At 47.2% G+C, this 16,694-nt stretch overlaps 1 protein-coding gene across 1 annotated transcript in view; it reads left to right on the top strand.

The window, feature by feature from the left end:
* The window catches only part of SAFB2 (scaffold attachment factor B2), a 55,802-nt gene that overhangs the window by 22,701 nt on the left and 16,407 nt on the right, over positions 1 to 16,694 (top strand). Inside the window, exons 9-14 of the mRNA XM_081320901.1 lie at positions 2,086 to 2,186; positions 5,422 to 5,571; positions 7,775 to 7,878; positions 9,674 to 9,810; positions 10,540 to 10,631; positions 12,050 to 12,186. Of these exons, the coding sequence (XP_081177027.1) occupies positions 2,086 to 2,186; positions 5,422 to 5,571; positions 7,775 to 7,878; positions 9,674 to 9,810; positions 10,540 to 10,631; positions 12,050 to 12,186 (721 nt within the window). The remainder of the gene's footprint in view (positions 1 to 2,085; positions 2,187 to 5,421; positions 5,572 to 7,774; positions 7,879 to 9,673; positions 9,811 to 10,539; positions 10,632 to 12,049; positions 12,187 to 16,694) is intronic.

Below are 16,694 nucleotides of genomic sequence, written 5' to 3'. Positions count from 1 at the left end.
GCTAAAACATATAGGGAACGGTTGCTGGGATTGGGTATGTCTAGTTTAATGGAGAGAAGGACTTGGGGTGGCATGATAGCAGTCTTCCAATATCTCAGGGGCTGCCCCAAAGAAGAGGGAGCCAAGCTGTTCTCCAAAGCGCCTGAAGGCAGGACAAGAAGCAACGGATGGAAACTAGTCAAGGAGAGAAGCAACCTGGAACTAAGGAGAAACTTCCTGACAGTTAGAACAACTAACCAGTGGAACAACCTGCCTCCAGAAGCGGTGAATGCTCCAACACTGGGGAGTTTTTAAGAAGAGACTGGACAGCCATTTGAGATTCAGGACTGCACGATTCGCTTACGGACCGCAGTGATTCACTCAGCAACCTTGGCAAAAAGCTTGCGAAAATGGGGCGTGATTCACTTAAGAGCTGTCTTACTTAGCCACGGGAAATTTGGTCCCGTCAGCGGTTGCAAGCCGAGGACGAACTTGTACATACTTAGTCCTGGCTGTGCAGTTTTAAGTTTCCTGTGAATCCGGACGAACTTAATAGAAATAGCAAAATTTATTTTTTTTTCTCAGCAAAGCAAGCGGCCGCATCTTTGTGCTCAGTCATTTCCCTGACGTTGCTTACGTACATTTGGTTGGTTTGTAAAGCCCCCCCTGTTGCTGATCCCTAATGAACTGATGGCCCTGGAGACGTTGGATTGCAGCACCCATCATCCTTGACTATTGTCTCTGCTGATGGAGCTGATCATTCAGGAACATCGCCAGAGTTGGGACATAATTGGCTCATTCTCTTACCTATAATAGTTTACATCAGGGGTCTTCAAACTTGGCAACTTTAAGCCTTGTGGACTTCAACTCCCAGAATTCCTCAGCCATCCATGCTGCAAAGGTTGTAACTGAAAAATAGTCGAAAGTCACATTTTTCAGTGCCCTTGTAACTTTGAACGGTCATTAAACAAACCATTGGGAGTCAAGGACTACCTGTACAAGATATGCAACTTCAGAGTTTGGTGCAAAAACTAGCATATCTTTTGAAGTTAGGACCTAATGATGTAGCAAACATGTTTTTGAGGTTTAGAAGTGCACGATTCATTAAAAATCTCCTGTCTCGCCTTCCCCTATCTTTCTTGGTTCTAGCAGCATCATTTAAAACGAGGGCTTTGTCGTTGAAATTTATTAAATTATGGGAAATTTAAAAAATCCCCGTGAACAGGCTACAAATTGTGCAGAAGTTGCTTATTGATTTGAACTGTTGGCCTTTTGTCTGAAATGGTATAGGGTTTCCTGCCCAAGCAGGGGGATTGGATTAGATTAGAAGATCTCCAAGGTCCCTTCCAACTCTATTAATTACTATTATTGTCGTTTTTACTATTTTTCTGGTTGAGCATGAAATGCAAACTAGTCTGTTACTTTGTCAAAACACGTGGTGACTTCAGCAAGTAGGTTAATTCAGTAATTGGACCCCGAGTGCGGAGCGTCTGTAAGTCAGTCAGCCATCTTGGCTTGGTCCACTGTTCCAGAATCCAGGAGGTTTTTTTCCTTTCTCCTGAGATCGAAATGTATTAAAGGTGCTTGCAAAGGGTTTGCAAATCGTCGCCGTGAGCTTTAGATCTGGGAGAGGTGATCTGTGGTGCTCTCTTTGAGTTTTGTTGTTTTCTTGCGGACATTTTATTGCCCAACCAGGTAACGTCATCAGTGTTACAAGCGGTTCGCTCTCTATTTATATACAGAGGCTTTGCCCTGTCAGTGTTGGTGGGGTGTGTGTGGTCTTCAAACTTACTAGCTCAGGCAAACAAATCAAACAGTAAACAACAGCCGAATTGAGCAGCCCCCAAGAACATTCCCAGCAACACTGACGAGCAAACCACTAGTTAGTATGTAAACCAAGAGCAAACCCTTTTCCCTTCTTGCACTGATGTTGTTACCTAGTTGGGTAACGAAACGTCTCCAAGAAAACAACCAAGCTCAGAGAGCATCAAGGGTTCCACCAAGGCAATCTGCTACGTTTGGGGGGGATTTTTCAACCTGGAGCATGTTGTAGTAATTGATGTCTTCTTCTCCTCTCTGTTTCCTCCCCCCACCCCTAAAACATAGGTCGCTCCACTGCTAGCTCTGGCAGAAATCTGTGGGTCAGTGGTCTTTCCTCTTCGACCAGAGCGACTGATCTGAAGAACCTGTTTAGCAAATATGGCAAGGTAGGGTGAATAGAAATAGAAGTGGGGTGGCTAAAAGTTTTCGTCAGTTCAAGTCGGCAATTTTGCCAGATAAATGTTTCGATTAAAATAGCAATTTTAAATTTGAACAAGAAGACCCGACCTAAGGGTTATTATCGCAGTGGCTCAGTGGGTTAGGACGCTGAGCTTGTCAGTCAGAAGGTCGGCAGTTTGGCGGGTTGAATCCCGAGTGCCGCGTAACAGAGTGAGCACCTGTTACTCGTCCCAGCTTCTGCCAACCTAGCAGTTCGAAAGCACGTAAAAACGCAAGTAGAAAAATAGGGACCACTCCGGTAGGAAGGTAACAGTGTTCCGTGCGCCTTTGGTGTCTAGTCATGCCGGCCACATGACCATGGAGACGTCCTCGGACAAGCGCTGGCTCTTCGGCTTTGAAACGGAGATGAGCACCGGCCCCTAGAGTCAGAAATGACTAGCACCCATGTGCGGGGGAACTGTTGTGATTCAGGGTCAGCCTGTGGGTTCGGCAGTTGGGTCGGACGACTCAGAGAAGGAGGGGGGTGTTGAAGACCTTGCTGAGGGGGTTGAAGATCTTGCTGATGAGAGCCCTCAGCCAGGCCCCTCCCACTTGGTCACCACGGAGACCCAGCTGTGTGAGCCTGACAGTGTGGATGAAGATGACCCACAGCTGGCCCTGTTCAAGGACGCCCGATGCAGGAGGCAGTCAATTAGGAGTAAACAGAGGAAGGCAATGGGGCTTCTCGGAAGGAGGCAGAGAGAAGCCACGCCCTGAACTCTATATAAGGGGAATGTCTGGGTGGGCTGGTTTGCTGAAGGCAACCGCTGGGATGGTTCATGTTTCTTAAAGCTCTTGTTTCTTGGTTCGTGTCTTGTTTGTTTTTGTAGCTATAAATTTGGCAGGCGTAATTCCAGCCTCTTGCCGGTTGTAAAGGGGTTGTCCCTGCCTTTTCTGCAGGGCCGGTAGCAGGCTGGTACAGAACAGGAACCTTTACCTTTAAGGGTTATTCTGGGTCACTGTGGCTCCATATTTTTATTTAAGTGGAGGGTTTTTTTGGTATTATTCATCTGCCTTTGCTATGGAAGGTTGCTCACAGACAGATCTATGGGATACTCGCATAATTATTCCCTTGCAAATTTTGTCCTGACAAGCAGTTATTCTAGGACAGCCATTGGAACTCCCAAATTCCAAGCTACATAGCCAAGAAGAAATCACAAGATTTATTACCTAACAGACAGGGGGCATCAAGATGTCAAAAATGTCTTCCCCTGGTCAATTTTAAAGTTTGCCAATAAAATACTTTTTCTTTTTGGGGGGGTGGGGGGTGGCACGCTATGGTCCATGGGGCTCTGAAGAAGTTGGACATGACTTACTGACTGAGCAGCAACAAACGTCAGCAAGCAATGGATGGTTCCACACATTATGCTGAACCATAATGTGATCTGCTTGTTTTTGACTGGCTGCGTGGAGTAAACGCAGCACGTCGATATGGCTTGGAAACAGCATTTAAAGCCTAGTGGATTGTCATGATTTAGTTAATAAACCATGGCTAAATAAAGATAAGATAATCTTTATCGTCACTTTTTTTCTCTGAACACACTGGCACACGTTAAAAAATGAAATTCTGATGCCCGCTGTCAAACGATAGCTGGATGGATAGATGATAGGTAAGTAGGTAGATAGATGGTAGGTAGGTAGATGGATGGATGGATGATAGATAGATAGATAGATAGATAGATAGATAGATAGATAGATAGAAAGATAGATAGATAGATAGATAGATAGATAGATAGATAGATGATAGATAGATAGATAGATAGATGATAGATAGATAGATAGATAGATAGATAGATAGATAGATAGATAGATAGATGATAGGTAAGTAGGTAGATAGATGGTAGGTAGGTAGATGGATGGATGATAGATAGATGATAGGTGTTCTGTACCAGCCTGCTACCGGCCTTGCAGAAAAGGCAACCCCTTTACAGATGGCAAAAGGCTGGAATACGTCTGCCAAATTTATTACACAAACAAAACATGAAACAAGATACCGGAGCTTTGAAATACTATCGGAGCGGTTGCTTTCAGCAAACCAGCCCTCCCCCAAACATTCCCTTTATAAAGAGTTCAGGGCGTGGCCTCTCTTTGCCTCCTTCCGAGAAGTCCCACAGCCTTCCTCTGCTTGCTCCTACTTGACTGCCTCCTGCGTCGGGCGTCCTTGAACAGGGCCAGCTGTGGGTCATCTTCATCCACGCTGTCAGGCTCACACAGCTGGGTCTCCACCAGGTGGAAGGGGCCTGGCTGGGGGCTCTGCGGAGCCTCAAAGCCATCATCAGCAAGTTCTTCAACACCCCCCTCCTCCCCCTCATCTGAGTCATCCGACCCAACTGCCGAACCCACAGGCTGACCCTGAATCACAACAATAGGTAAGTAGGTAGATGGATGGAAGATAGATAGTTGATGATAGGTAAGTAGATGGTAGGTGGGATGGATGGATGATGGATAGATGATAGGTAAGTAGGTAGTCAGTAGATAGGTTAGGTAGGTAGGTAGGTAGATAGATAGATAGATGATAGATAGATAGAAATAGCCCTTAGTTATATACCACTCCATAGTGCTTTACAGAGTCAGCATATTGTCCCCAACAATCTGGGTCCTCAGTTTACCGACCTCAAAAGAGTAGAAGGCTGAGTCAAACTTAAGTGGATGGAAGGATGTGGATGTGGATATAGATATAGATATATCCATATCTATACACACATATACAAATAACGTGTGTGTGTGTATATATTATACACACGGTGTGTGTGTGTGTGTATATACACATACACACATATATATATACACATGCACACACACACATATACACACACGCACACACACACACACGTTTATATATCAATCACAGACCATTTAGACTACGTAGTGGATAAAAGAGTTTTGAGAGTTAACAGTTGATACTATACGGTATAAAGCTATTACAGGATCTAGTTCTGCTTCAGATACTGCGAAGCCTTCTCCCAGGACATATCTTAAAAAGATTAAATCACTTTTTTAGATACTTTTGGCCTAGGTGATTGAGTCTTCATTTACATGTTACGTCTCCTAGAAGGTAACAAACAAATAAACAACAGCTAGTAGGCGTGATGTGTAAACCCAGTCGGTATTTGCCATCTTACTTTATCTCTCTCCCTCTCTTTCTCCATCTCTCTCTCTCTCTCCTTCTCTCTCTCTCTCAAGGTGGTAGGTGCTAAAATAGTCACGAATGCCCGCAGCCCCGGGGCCCGCTGTTACGGCTTCGTCACCATGTCCTCGTCTGAGGAAGCCACCAAATGCATCAGCCACCTCCATAGGACAGAACTGCACGGGAAGATGATTTCGGTGGAAAGAGTGAGTGTTTCCCTGAGTGACGAAATCCAAAGGTAATAGGTACTCCTCGGCTTAACGACCATAATTGAGCCCAACCTTTCCGTTGCTGAGGGAGACGTCTGTTAAGTGAATTTTGCCCCCTTTTACGACCTTTCTCGCCGACCAGTTAAGTGACTCGCTGCAGTCATTAAACGAGTAACACAGTCGCTAAGTGAATCTGGCTTTTCCCCCCACTGGCTTTGCTTGCCAGAAGGTCGCAAAAGGAGGATCAGGTGACCCCCCAGGGACCCCCGCAGTTGTCGTAAATACGAGTCGGTTGCCCAGCGTCTTGAATTTTGATCGCGGGACCCTGGGGATGCCGTAACAGTCATAACTCTGAAAAATGGCCCTCAGTCACTTCTCTTCAGAGCTGTTGTAACTTTGAACAGTCACTAAATGAACTGTTGTTAAGTCGAGGACTTACTTTAGTCCCAGCCAATATCAGTGCCAGCCAGGAGAGGAGCACGCAGTAGGTAAGCTGGCACTGATAGGAAAGAGGCTGGAAGGTCCAGAGATGGCCCGTGGATCCTGGCCACGGTGATGACTCCTTGATCAGCCACAACTAAACAGCCTTCCCTAACTTGAGATCGTTCAGATTCCTCGGGACCTCAATTCCCAGAATTCTCTTTGCTGTGCTAATGAGGAACTCTGGGAGTGTTGGTCCCAACCTACTTAGAGGTCATCACGTTGGTCTAGGTCAGGGGTAGGCCACCTTGGCTCTTTCATGACTGGTGGACTTCAACTCCCAGAATTCCTGAGCAAGCATGGCTCAGCTTGGAAACCTCTCCCTTTCCCCTCAGCACGGCTGGCTCAGGAATTCTGGGAGTTGAAGTCCACGAGTCATCAGAGAGCCAAAGTTGCCTACCCCCGGCTCTAGGTGATTACGTAGATCCAGCCCTACCGGCAGAAGATTGGTGAAATGTTACCCTGCTGAGTTATTGACAAAGAGAATATTTGTAGCTCAGGCTTGAACGGTGGAGTTATTAGTGCTCTCTGAGCTGGGTGGTTTTCTTGCAGACGTTTCATGACCCAACTAGGTAACTTCACCAATGCTAGAAGGGGGGGGGGGTGAGGTTTATGGAGAGGAGAAGGAGGACTGTGGGGTCCTTGGTGCTCTCTCAGCTTGGCTGTTTTCTTGCAGACGTTTCATGAGCCAACTAGATAACACCATCAGTGCTAGAAGGGAGTGGGGTTTGCAGGGAGGAGGAGGAGGAGGAGGAGGAGGAGGAGGAGGAGGAGGAAGACAACTGTGGGATCCTTGGTGCTCTATGAGCTTGGCTGTTTTCTTGCAGACATTTTATTACCCAACTAGCTGACATCATCAGTGCTAGAAGGGAGTGGGGTTTGCAGGGAGGAAGAGGAGGAGGAGGAGGAGGAGGAAGACCATGGGGTCCTTGGTGCTCTCTGAGCTTGGTTGTTTTCTTGCAGACATTTTATTACCCAACTAGCTGACAACATCAGTGCTAGAAGGGAGTGGGGTTTGCGGGGGGGGAGGAGGAGGAGGAGGACGATGACGACTGTGGGGTCCTTGGTGCTCTCTGAGCTTGGTTGTTTTCTTGCAGACGTTTCATGAGACAACTAGGAAACATCATCAGAAGAGCACTGATGATGTTACCTAGTTGGGTCATGAAACGTCTGCAAGGAAACAACCAAGCTCAGAGAGCACCAACGACCCCACAGCCCTTTTTCTCCTCCTCCTCCTCCTCCTCCTCCTCCTCCTCCTCCTCCTCCTCCCCCTCCCCCTCCCCCTCCCCCTCCCCCTCCCCCTCCTCCTCCTCTCCACAACCCCATGCTCCCTTCTAGCACTGATGATGTTATCTAGTTGGCTAATGAAACGTCTGCAAGAAAACAACCAAGCACACACACACACACACACACACACACACACACACACACAATCTGTTGAATTATTCTGCATACATTTTAGCACACGTTAAGGTCAAAGGAAAGACCCAGGAGAGGAATTTTAACCTTTCCACCTTCTTCCACCTCTTATGTTTGTTTTTTTTCTGCGTGGAGCATTCGGAGATGATTGCACTGTGCTTCTTCCCCCCCCTCCCCCCCCACCCCACACCTCATCCTGCTTGCGATTCAGAACAGGGACGGTTGCTTGCTGTTTGATTTTTTTTTTCCGCTCTTCCAGACTGGACCCCCAAATCACCCTCTTTCCTTGTCTTGATTCCAGGCCAAAAACGAACCCGCTGGCAAAAAGCCGTTAGCCGAGAAGAGAGAAAGTGACAGCAAGAAGGAAAAAGACAGGCGGCATTCGACCGACTCCAAATCAGAAAAGTAAAACAGGACTTAACTCATCCTCTCCGTTTTCGGGCGGTTCTCTTCTACGGGGAGCGGACAGGCCGCAGCTTTGAATCTCAGCTGGTTCAGACAAGTTGCGGTTTGAGGGCGTTAAGCAGGTTCTCTCAGCAAGGCGGCGGCGATAAACGGGAATTGGGCCACGTTCTTATTAAGATTTATGCCCTGCCTTTATTTTGTGTAAATCGCCTTCTATTTTCCCTACAAAATGAGTCATTTCAGTAGCCCTGGCTGAGGGAGAATTACAGGATTTATTGTCTAACCCAGGGGTGGGCAAGCTTGGCTCTTTTATGACTCGTGGACTTCAACTCCCAGAATTCCTGAGCCAGCCACGCTGAAGGGGAATGGAGAGGTTTCCAAGCTGAGCCACGCTGGCTCAGGAATTCTGGGAGTTGAAGTCCACGAATCATAGAGATGCCAAGGTTGACCTAGGATTCAGGGGTAGGCAACCTTGGCCCTTTTATGACTCGCGGACTTCAACTCCCAGAATTCCTGAGCCAGCTACGCTGAGGGGAAGGGAGAGGTTTCCAAGCTGAGCCACGCTGGCTCAGGAATTCTGGGAGTTGAAGTCCACGAGTCATAAAAGAGCCAAGGTTGCCTACCCCTGGTCTATCCCAACAGGGGATAGATACCAAGAAGTTAAATATGTGTTCTTTCTGTACATGTTTAAAGTCGGCCAATAAATCACTTTGGATGTAGATGACCAGGTTTTTTTAGTGGGGACAAGAACCCCTGATTCCCCCGCTTTCTAGCCCAGCAACTCAGTCATTCCCTCAAAAGGGCTGCCTCTGTCGTCTCTTATAGCCAGCAGAATCCAGGCAGACCTAATTTAAGCCTCTTTCTGAAACGGAACCACTTTTATAGAGCTGAGGTTGATTTGTTTTATGATTTGAATTTATATCCTGTCTTTATTTTCCATCAACTCCAAGCAGCGCACCCTCCTGACACTCTCCTCCCCTAATTTTCCCACCACAACAACCTTGTGAGGTGGGTTGGACTGAGAGAGAATGAAAGGGGCTGGCCTAACTGGCTTTTCTCTCAAAAGGGCGGATTAGAACTCGGTGTCTCCCGGTTTCTGTTCCAGCCCTTTCTCCGCCACCCCAAACTCTTTTCTCAGAGATGGATTCGGGTAGTCCTCGACTTACAACAATTCGTTTAGTGACAGTTCGAAGTCACAAGTGCACGGAAAAAAGGGACTTAACGACCGTTTCCCCACACGTACGACCCTTGTGGCATCCCCGAGATCATGTGATCAAACTTTAGAGAGACTTGGCAACTGACTCGTATTTATGACGGTGGCACTGTCTCCCTCCGTGTCCCGGGGGGGGAGTCACATGATCACCTTTTGCCAAGCAAAGCCAATGGGGAAGGCAGGTTCACTTCACAACTGTGTTGTTAACTTCTCATCTGCAGCGATCCACGTAACAACTGTGGGACGAGAGATGGTAAAATGTGGCAAAATTCACTTAACAACTGTCTTGCTCAGCAACTGAAATTTGTGGTTCGATTGTGGTTGTAAGGCGAGGACCTACCTGTATGGTTGCTTGTGATCTTCTTGTGGCTAAGAATTTCAGGAAAATAGGAAGGAGGCTAGGTTTATACCCTACCAGCTGGTTTTTTTTTCCAGATTTATATCTGAACGCCGCTTTTATTGTACTTTGGCGAGGCATCACCTGGTGGTGCTCTTTTTACCCCAGAGATCAAAGCGATGAATTTTGACTCACGAGGTACGTCGGATAAGAGCCTAAGCTGCTGTTTTTGATCCTGTTGGTAGGTCTCTCAGCCTTAAAGAAGAAAAAAACGACAAAAACGAGTCTCAAAGAGTGGAGGGCAGCGGAGATGAAAAGCAGGAAAAAGGGACAGAAGAGCAGAAAAACGGGTCATCTGGACGCTCGCGGTCCGTTAAATCAGGTAATGAATTAAAACTTCCATTGCGGTATGGTTTCGAGGCTGATTCCTTCGTCTGAACGTATCTTTTTGCATTTGAAATCTGCACCTGCCCGACGGACACTTAACCAAAGCCCTGTGCATTCCCACAGAGAGGGCCTCCTCAGGGTGCCTCCGGTCAGAGAATGCCGGCTGGTGGCCCCCAGGGGTTTATGGAACCAACTGCCGGTTGAGCTCCGGATGGCACCGGATCTTCGCTCCTTCCGGCGCGGGCTAAAGACCCATTTATTTGAACAAGCTGGCCTGGCCTGATGGGGGAACGTTAGGGTTTTAATGGGTTTTATATTGTGATTGTTTTAATTGGGCAATTATTTAATCCTTTTTTAACTTTTGTATTTCTATTTATATGCCCTGTTCACCGCCCTGAGTCCTCCGGGAGAAGGGCGGTATATAAATTTAATAAATAATAATAATAATAATAATAATAATAATAATAATAATAATAATAATAATAATAATAATAATAATAATAATAATAATAATAATAATAATAATAATAACAACTCCTTGGATAAGTGTTTCTCAAGCTTGGCAACTTCACAAGGCCTGGACTTCCGTTCCCAGAATCCCGCAGCCGGTGAAGGCCACAAAGGCATGAATTCTGAAAGCGGAAAATTGTCACGTCGTCGTCTTGAAAGTTGCAAAGGTTGAGAAACGCTGTCCTGTGTTTTGTGTCATTTTGTGCCACTCTAGGAAGCCGAGGAACCGAGCGAACAGTGGTTATGGATAAATCCAAAGGGGAGCCGGTGATTAGCGTGAAAACCGCATCCACCTCAAAAGAGAGAGTAAGTCTTTGCGTTTCGCCATAATGTAATGTAGAAGGGTCAAGACCACGCACCCATTATTCAAACCTTCCTAGCTGGTGAAAGTTGGCCCCAGGGATTGACTTCTCAAACGGCGTCTATTATAATTGATTTTTTTTTTTAAGCCACGTCGGGCGAAATGGCTTTCCAGCAAAATTGGTAGAAAGATTGATTGATTGATTGATTGATGACTTATTTATTTAAATTTGTATGCTCTCCGTCTCTCTCTATCCAAGTGGCTCCGGGTGCCTTAGAACGTCATAAATGACAGGACAAAACAATTGCAGGATTAAAACATCGGACCTTAAAAGCGAAAACGTTAAAATCAATATGAAAACAGATTATTATTTAAAAAAAAAAACAGTGCGCAGACAGAGTGGAGCTGACACGTTTACTGCCGTGTTTCCCTGAAAATAAGACGCAACCGGAAAAATAAACCCTAGCGTGATTTTTTCGTAATATAAGCCCCACCCCAAAAATAAGCCCGTCAGCCAGACGGACGCATTTAGCACCGTATTTCCCCGAATATAAGCCCTAATGCAGGGGTAGGCAACCTCGGCTCTTTTATGACTCATGGACTTCAACTCCCAGAATTCCTGAGTCAGCTATGCTGACTCAGGAATTCTGGGAGTTGAGGTCCATGAGTCATAAAAGAGTCGAGGTTGCCTACCCCTGCCTTAATATGTATTTTGGAGCAAAAATTTAACATAAGGCCCGGTCTTATTTTCAGGGAAACACGATAGTCTACTAACCAACTCCAAAATGGGATGCCCCCATTTTGGGATTCCAGGCTGGTTGGCCAAGGCAGGTTTTTAGGCTTTTTCAGAAAACGAGAGGGGAGAATTGCAACTCGAGGCATGATATTTCAAAGGATGGGAGCCACAGCAGAAAAGGCCCTTCTCTTGGACCCCACCAGGCACAATCCCTTGGCTGACAGCATCCAGAACTGGAGTAGGATTCTGCTGGAGCACATGGGGCAGGCCATAATAGAATAGAATAGGGCCCGGAAGGGACCTTGGAGGTCTTCTAGTCCAGCCCCCTGCTGAAGCAGGAGACCCTATATACCATCTCAGACAAGCGGTTGTCCAGTCTCTTCTTAAAAACCTCCAGTGAGGGAGCGCCCTCTTCTTAATAATAATAATAATAAAGTTGGAAGGGACCTTGGAGGTCATCTAGTCCAACCCCCTGCTCAGGCAGGAAACCCTATACCATGTCAGAAGCGGTTGTCCAGCCTCTTCTTAAAAACCTCCAGTGAGGGAGTGCCCACGGTTTCTGAAGTCTACCCCCTGGTGCTCTTGGCTGCAGAGTCTGGGCGCCCAGCCGCTCAGAAGCTGAAGGCGCTGGGCGTAAAAACGCACGAGCTCCATTTCCCCCTTTCCCCTTTTTCTGCTTCGCTCCAGAGCACCAAAAGCCACGACCGCAAGTCGGAGAGCAAAGAGAAGCAAGACATCTTGTCGTTCGATAAAATCAAGGAGCAGCGCGAGCGTGAGCGCCAGAGGCAACGCGAGCGGGAGATCCGGGAGACAGAACGGAGGAGGTGGGTTGGCGTCGACTCCTCGCCACGTTCCTGACCCCCAAACGGTCGCCGTGGCAAGGGCGTCCCTCGGCTTTAACAGCCATCCGCTCGGTGTCCGATCCAAGTTACAGTAGCAGCGAAAGAAAGTGACTTTGGACCCTACGCTTACCACCGTTGCAGCGTACCCGCGGTCCCGTGATCAAAATTCAGACGCTTGGCCGCCGGCTCGCGTTTATGAAGGTCGCGGCATCCTCGGGGTCACGTTTATCCCCTTTTGCAACCCAACAAGCAGAGTCAGTGGGGAAGCCCGACTGGCTTAACAACCGTGGCCAGAAAATTGGTAAAATGGGGCAAAACCCACTGAACAACTGGCCGGCGTATCAACAGAAATTTTGGGCTCAATTGTGGTCGTACGTCGAGGACCACCGGCATCCCTTGGGATGCTGCACCCAGTGTAACAAATGGGCGGAGCTTGCATTGTTTTTGTTCTTTTAATGAGCGTTGTATCCTGTGGACACCTTCGCTTAATAATAATAATAATAATAAACTTGGAAGGGGCCTTGGAGGTCATCTAGTCCAACCCCCTGCTCAGGCAGGAAACCCTATACCATTTCTGACCAATGGCTGTCCGGTCTCTTCTTAAAAACTTCCAGTGTTGGAGCATTCACCGCTTCTGGAGGCAGGTTGTTCCACCGGCTAATTGTTCTCACGGTCAGGAAATTCCTCCTTAGTTCCAGGTTGCTTCTCTCCTTGGTGAGTTCCCATCCTTTGCTTCTTGTGGAGCCAGCATGGGGGATTCTGGGAGCTGAAGTCCACGACTCTTAAAGTTGCCAAGGTTGGACACACCCCTGCGAATAAACAAACCTGTTTGGAAACAAATCATCAGCCTGGTGAGCTGTCAGCTGGGCTGTCAGCGATCCTTTTCGATCGCTTCGAACGTCTCTCTAAGTCCTTTGTGAACAGCACGCTGAGGTCGCCATTCCTGGCTCACTTCAAAAGTGGACGAAAGAGCCGCCTTGCATCGGTTGTGTAGCACTGGACCGTTGTTTTTTTTTTAAACGCTTCTTGTTTTTCGTGCCTCCTTGTCGCAGCTCAGCAGGCTCCAGTCCAACATTGCCCCAGCCGAGCTGAGCTCTATTCCCCGTCTTTGAAACCCTCCTGTTTCTGGGCAACAACCAGGGAGGATTACCTTGGCATGAATCTGCGGTCTGTTGACATGATCTATTACGCAGCTGTCGCTTTCCTCCGGGGATCCTCGCTCTGCTTGGGCGTAATGGAGGTTGATTCAGTTTGCTGAGTGAAATCTTCCACCTTTCTCCCTTGCAAGCGGATATTTTAAAGAGCTCTTGGTTATGTATTACATGATAGCCGTGTTCCAGTATCTCAGGGGCTGCCCCAAAGAAAAGGGAGTCAAGCTATTCCCCAAAGTGCCTGAAGGCAGGACAAGAAGCAACGGATGGAAACTAGTCAAGGAGAGAAGCAACCTAGAACTAAGGAGGAATTTCCTGACAGTTAGGACAATTAATCAGTGGAACTACCTGCCTCCAGAAGATGTGAATATTCCAACACTGGAAGCTTTTAAGAAGAGTCTGGACAGCCATTGGTCTGAAATGGTATAGGGTTTCCTGCCTGAGCAGGGGGTTGGACTAGATGACCTCCAAGGTCCCTTCCAACATTATTATTATTATTATTATGTATGAACGCGGCATTTTTTTCCACTTAATGGATCGTATGTCCACAGGCTGGTGGGGCTCTTTCTCTTGATTAAATGTTGTTGGTGTCTTTTTTTTTTTCCGCGTGACAAGTAATTATTAATATTGGAAGGAGCCTTTCTTTCCCTCTCCTTCCCCCTCCCTCTCTGTTACCCCTCCCTCTCTGTTCCATTCAGGATTTGACACACTCCATTCATTTGACACACTTACTTCACTTCCGCATTCTCTCCTTTCCCCCAATCTGGCAGGTGGGTTCAGGGTGCTGGATTTTTTTAAAAAAATTCATTTAAAATTTTATTTATATATACATATGTCACACCTTTATTATATTTACAAATATCTCAAGGTGGCGAACTTATCCTACACACCTTCCTCCTCCTACTCTCCCCATAACAACAACCCTGTGAGGTGGGTTAGGCTGAGAGAGACTGGCTCAAAGTCACACAGCCAACTTTTATGCCTAAGGCAGGAATAGAACTCGCCATCTCCCGATGGTTAATTTAATTTAATTTAATTTAATAATATTTCTATACCGCCCTTCTCCCTGAGGACTCAGGGCGGTGTACAGGGCAAGAATAAAACACAGAAATTTACAAAAACTAAAAGATAATTAAATGCATGCCCGATTAAAATACAATTGGTACATAGTAAAAAGCCCCAATAAAAATAATAAAAAACCCCACCAATCCCCCCTCAGGCCAGGCCGGCTTGCTCGAACAAGTATGTTTTCAGATCGCGGTGAAAGGAGCGCAGATCGGGCGCCGTCCGGAGCTGGCCAACCTAGCTGGCTTTCATGCCCATAGTGGGACTAGAACTCACCGTCTCCTGGCAATTGGCCAGCCCAGCCAGCTTTCATGCCTAAGGCAGGACTAGAACTCTCCGTCTCCTGGTGATTGGCCCAAAGTCGCCCAGTGGGCTTCATGCCTAGGGCAGGACTAGAACTCACCGTCTCCTGGTGGTTGGCCAGCCCAGCCGGCTTTCATGCCTAAGGCAGGACTAGAACTCTCTGTCTCCTGGTGATTGGCCCAAAGTCACCCAGTGGGCTTCATGCCTAGGGCAGGACTAGAACTCACCATCTCCTGGTGGTTGGCTAGCCCAGCCAGCTTTCATGCCTAAGGCAGGACTAGAACTCTCCGTCTCCTGGTGATTGGCCCAAAGTCACCCAGTGGGCTTCATGCCTAGGGCAGGACTAGAACTCACCATCTCCTGGTGGTTGGCTAGCCCAGCCGGCTTTCATGCCTAAGGCAGGACTAGAATTCACCGTCTCCTGGTGGTTGGCCCAAAGTCACCCAGATAGCTATCATGGCTAAATCAGGACTTGGAATTCACAATCTCCTGCTTTGACCCTGGAACGCTGCAACTTTCATAAATAGGAGCCAGTTGCCAAGTGTCTGAATTTTGATCATGTGACCATAGGGATGCTGCAACAGTCACAAGTGTGAAAAACGGTCATAAGTCACTTTTTCCCCCCAGTGCCATTGTAACTTTGAACCATCACTAGACACTTATAAGTCGAAGACCTGTCTGCGTTAACATTTAAGTATTAAAATGTCCTCTATCCTGATACGTTCCACTGAGCGCACATAGAATGGCCACTGAGTTGAGATTGGGGCAACAAAAGACTTAAAAGCACCTCTGTTTTTCCCCAGGATGACTGCAGTTCTTTGAAATGGTGTGTCTGAAGTCTTTGCCCTAAGAGTACAAAATAAAAATAATTTTATAACCCAGCAGGATAGAGCAGTAAATGTTAAGGCTATATTGTCAGTCAACCTAATTTCTACTGCAAGCAAAGCTAATTAAAATTAATGCTTTAAAAGTTACCCAAGCTAGCTACAAGTTAAATTCACATTTCTTCCCCCTCCGCCTTTCCTGTTAGAAGGAAACTTTTTGTCCTTTTTAAGAAAGTACTAGATTGCAACGGAAAAAGTAATACCAAATTAAATCTAAACGGCCGCAACATAAAACGCTTCTCAACATTATATTTAGCTAATTGCTTTTTAGGTAAGACTCAGAATTTCTCCATGATCAGATGCAGGGACTGTAAACAAATCACTTTCATACTTTTAATTGGGGGGAAAAAAAAGCAATGTTTCATATCTGCCTTGCCTGGTTTTAGATACAGAGCAACTTCTCATGACATAGAAGGCCTCTGTCGTTGTCCTCTACAATGATTTGCCAATATCTCAGATTCTAGCCATAGCCAGAATTTAGATTCTTGGAAATAACTTTGGATTTAGCTCACATCACTTTAGAGTAGGGGTCCCCAACCTATGGGCTGCGGCCTGGTATTGGGCCACGGGCTCTTAGCCAGAGGGCCGGAGAAATGGCTGACCAGGGCATGCACACATGGATGTGCATCCCCCCCCATTCGCACTAGCACCCACGGCCCTGTTTGTGCGTGCACGCGGGCGCGAACGGAAAAGCTACTGGGGGGGGTGCTCGCCCTGTTTTTTCATGCACGAGCGGGCTGATAGTGCCGGGGGGGCGTGTGTGCCCCCGTTTGTGCATGCGTGAATGGGCCGCTAGTATGGGGTGCCTGTGCGTGGGCCATTTGCCCATGCACGAATGGCCGCTAGCCGCCCCAGGGGTGCACAGCCGTTAGTACATGCGCATGGCGTCAGCGCATGCGCAAATGTGGCCGCTAGTACTGCGCCAGTGGGCATGGCCCCATTTGCGTTCGTGCACATGCACACAGTAATTTGGAAGCTGCTCTCCCCTCTGGGCCTTGAGCCTGGAAAGGTTGGAAAACTCTGCTTTAGAGCAGTGGTCTCCAAACTTGGCAACTTTTAAGACTTGTGGACTTCAACTCCCAGAATT

The sequence above is a fragment of the Vipera berus genome, assembly GCF_964194415.1.
Source record: "Vipera berus genome assembly, chromosome: 1".
Lineage (NCBI taxonomy): Eukaryota > Metazoa > Chordata > Lepidosauria > Squamata > Viperidae > Vipera > Vipera berus.
Note: the sequence above shows the minus strand (reverse complement) of the source record. Positions and strands in the feature narration are given on the sequence as shown.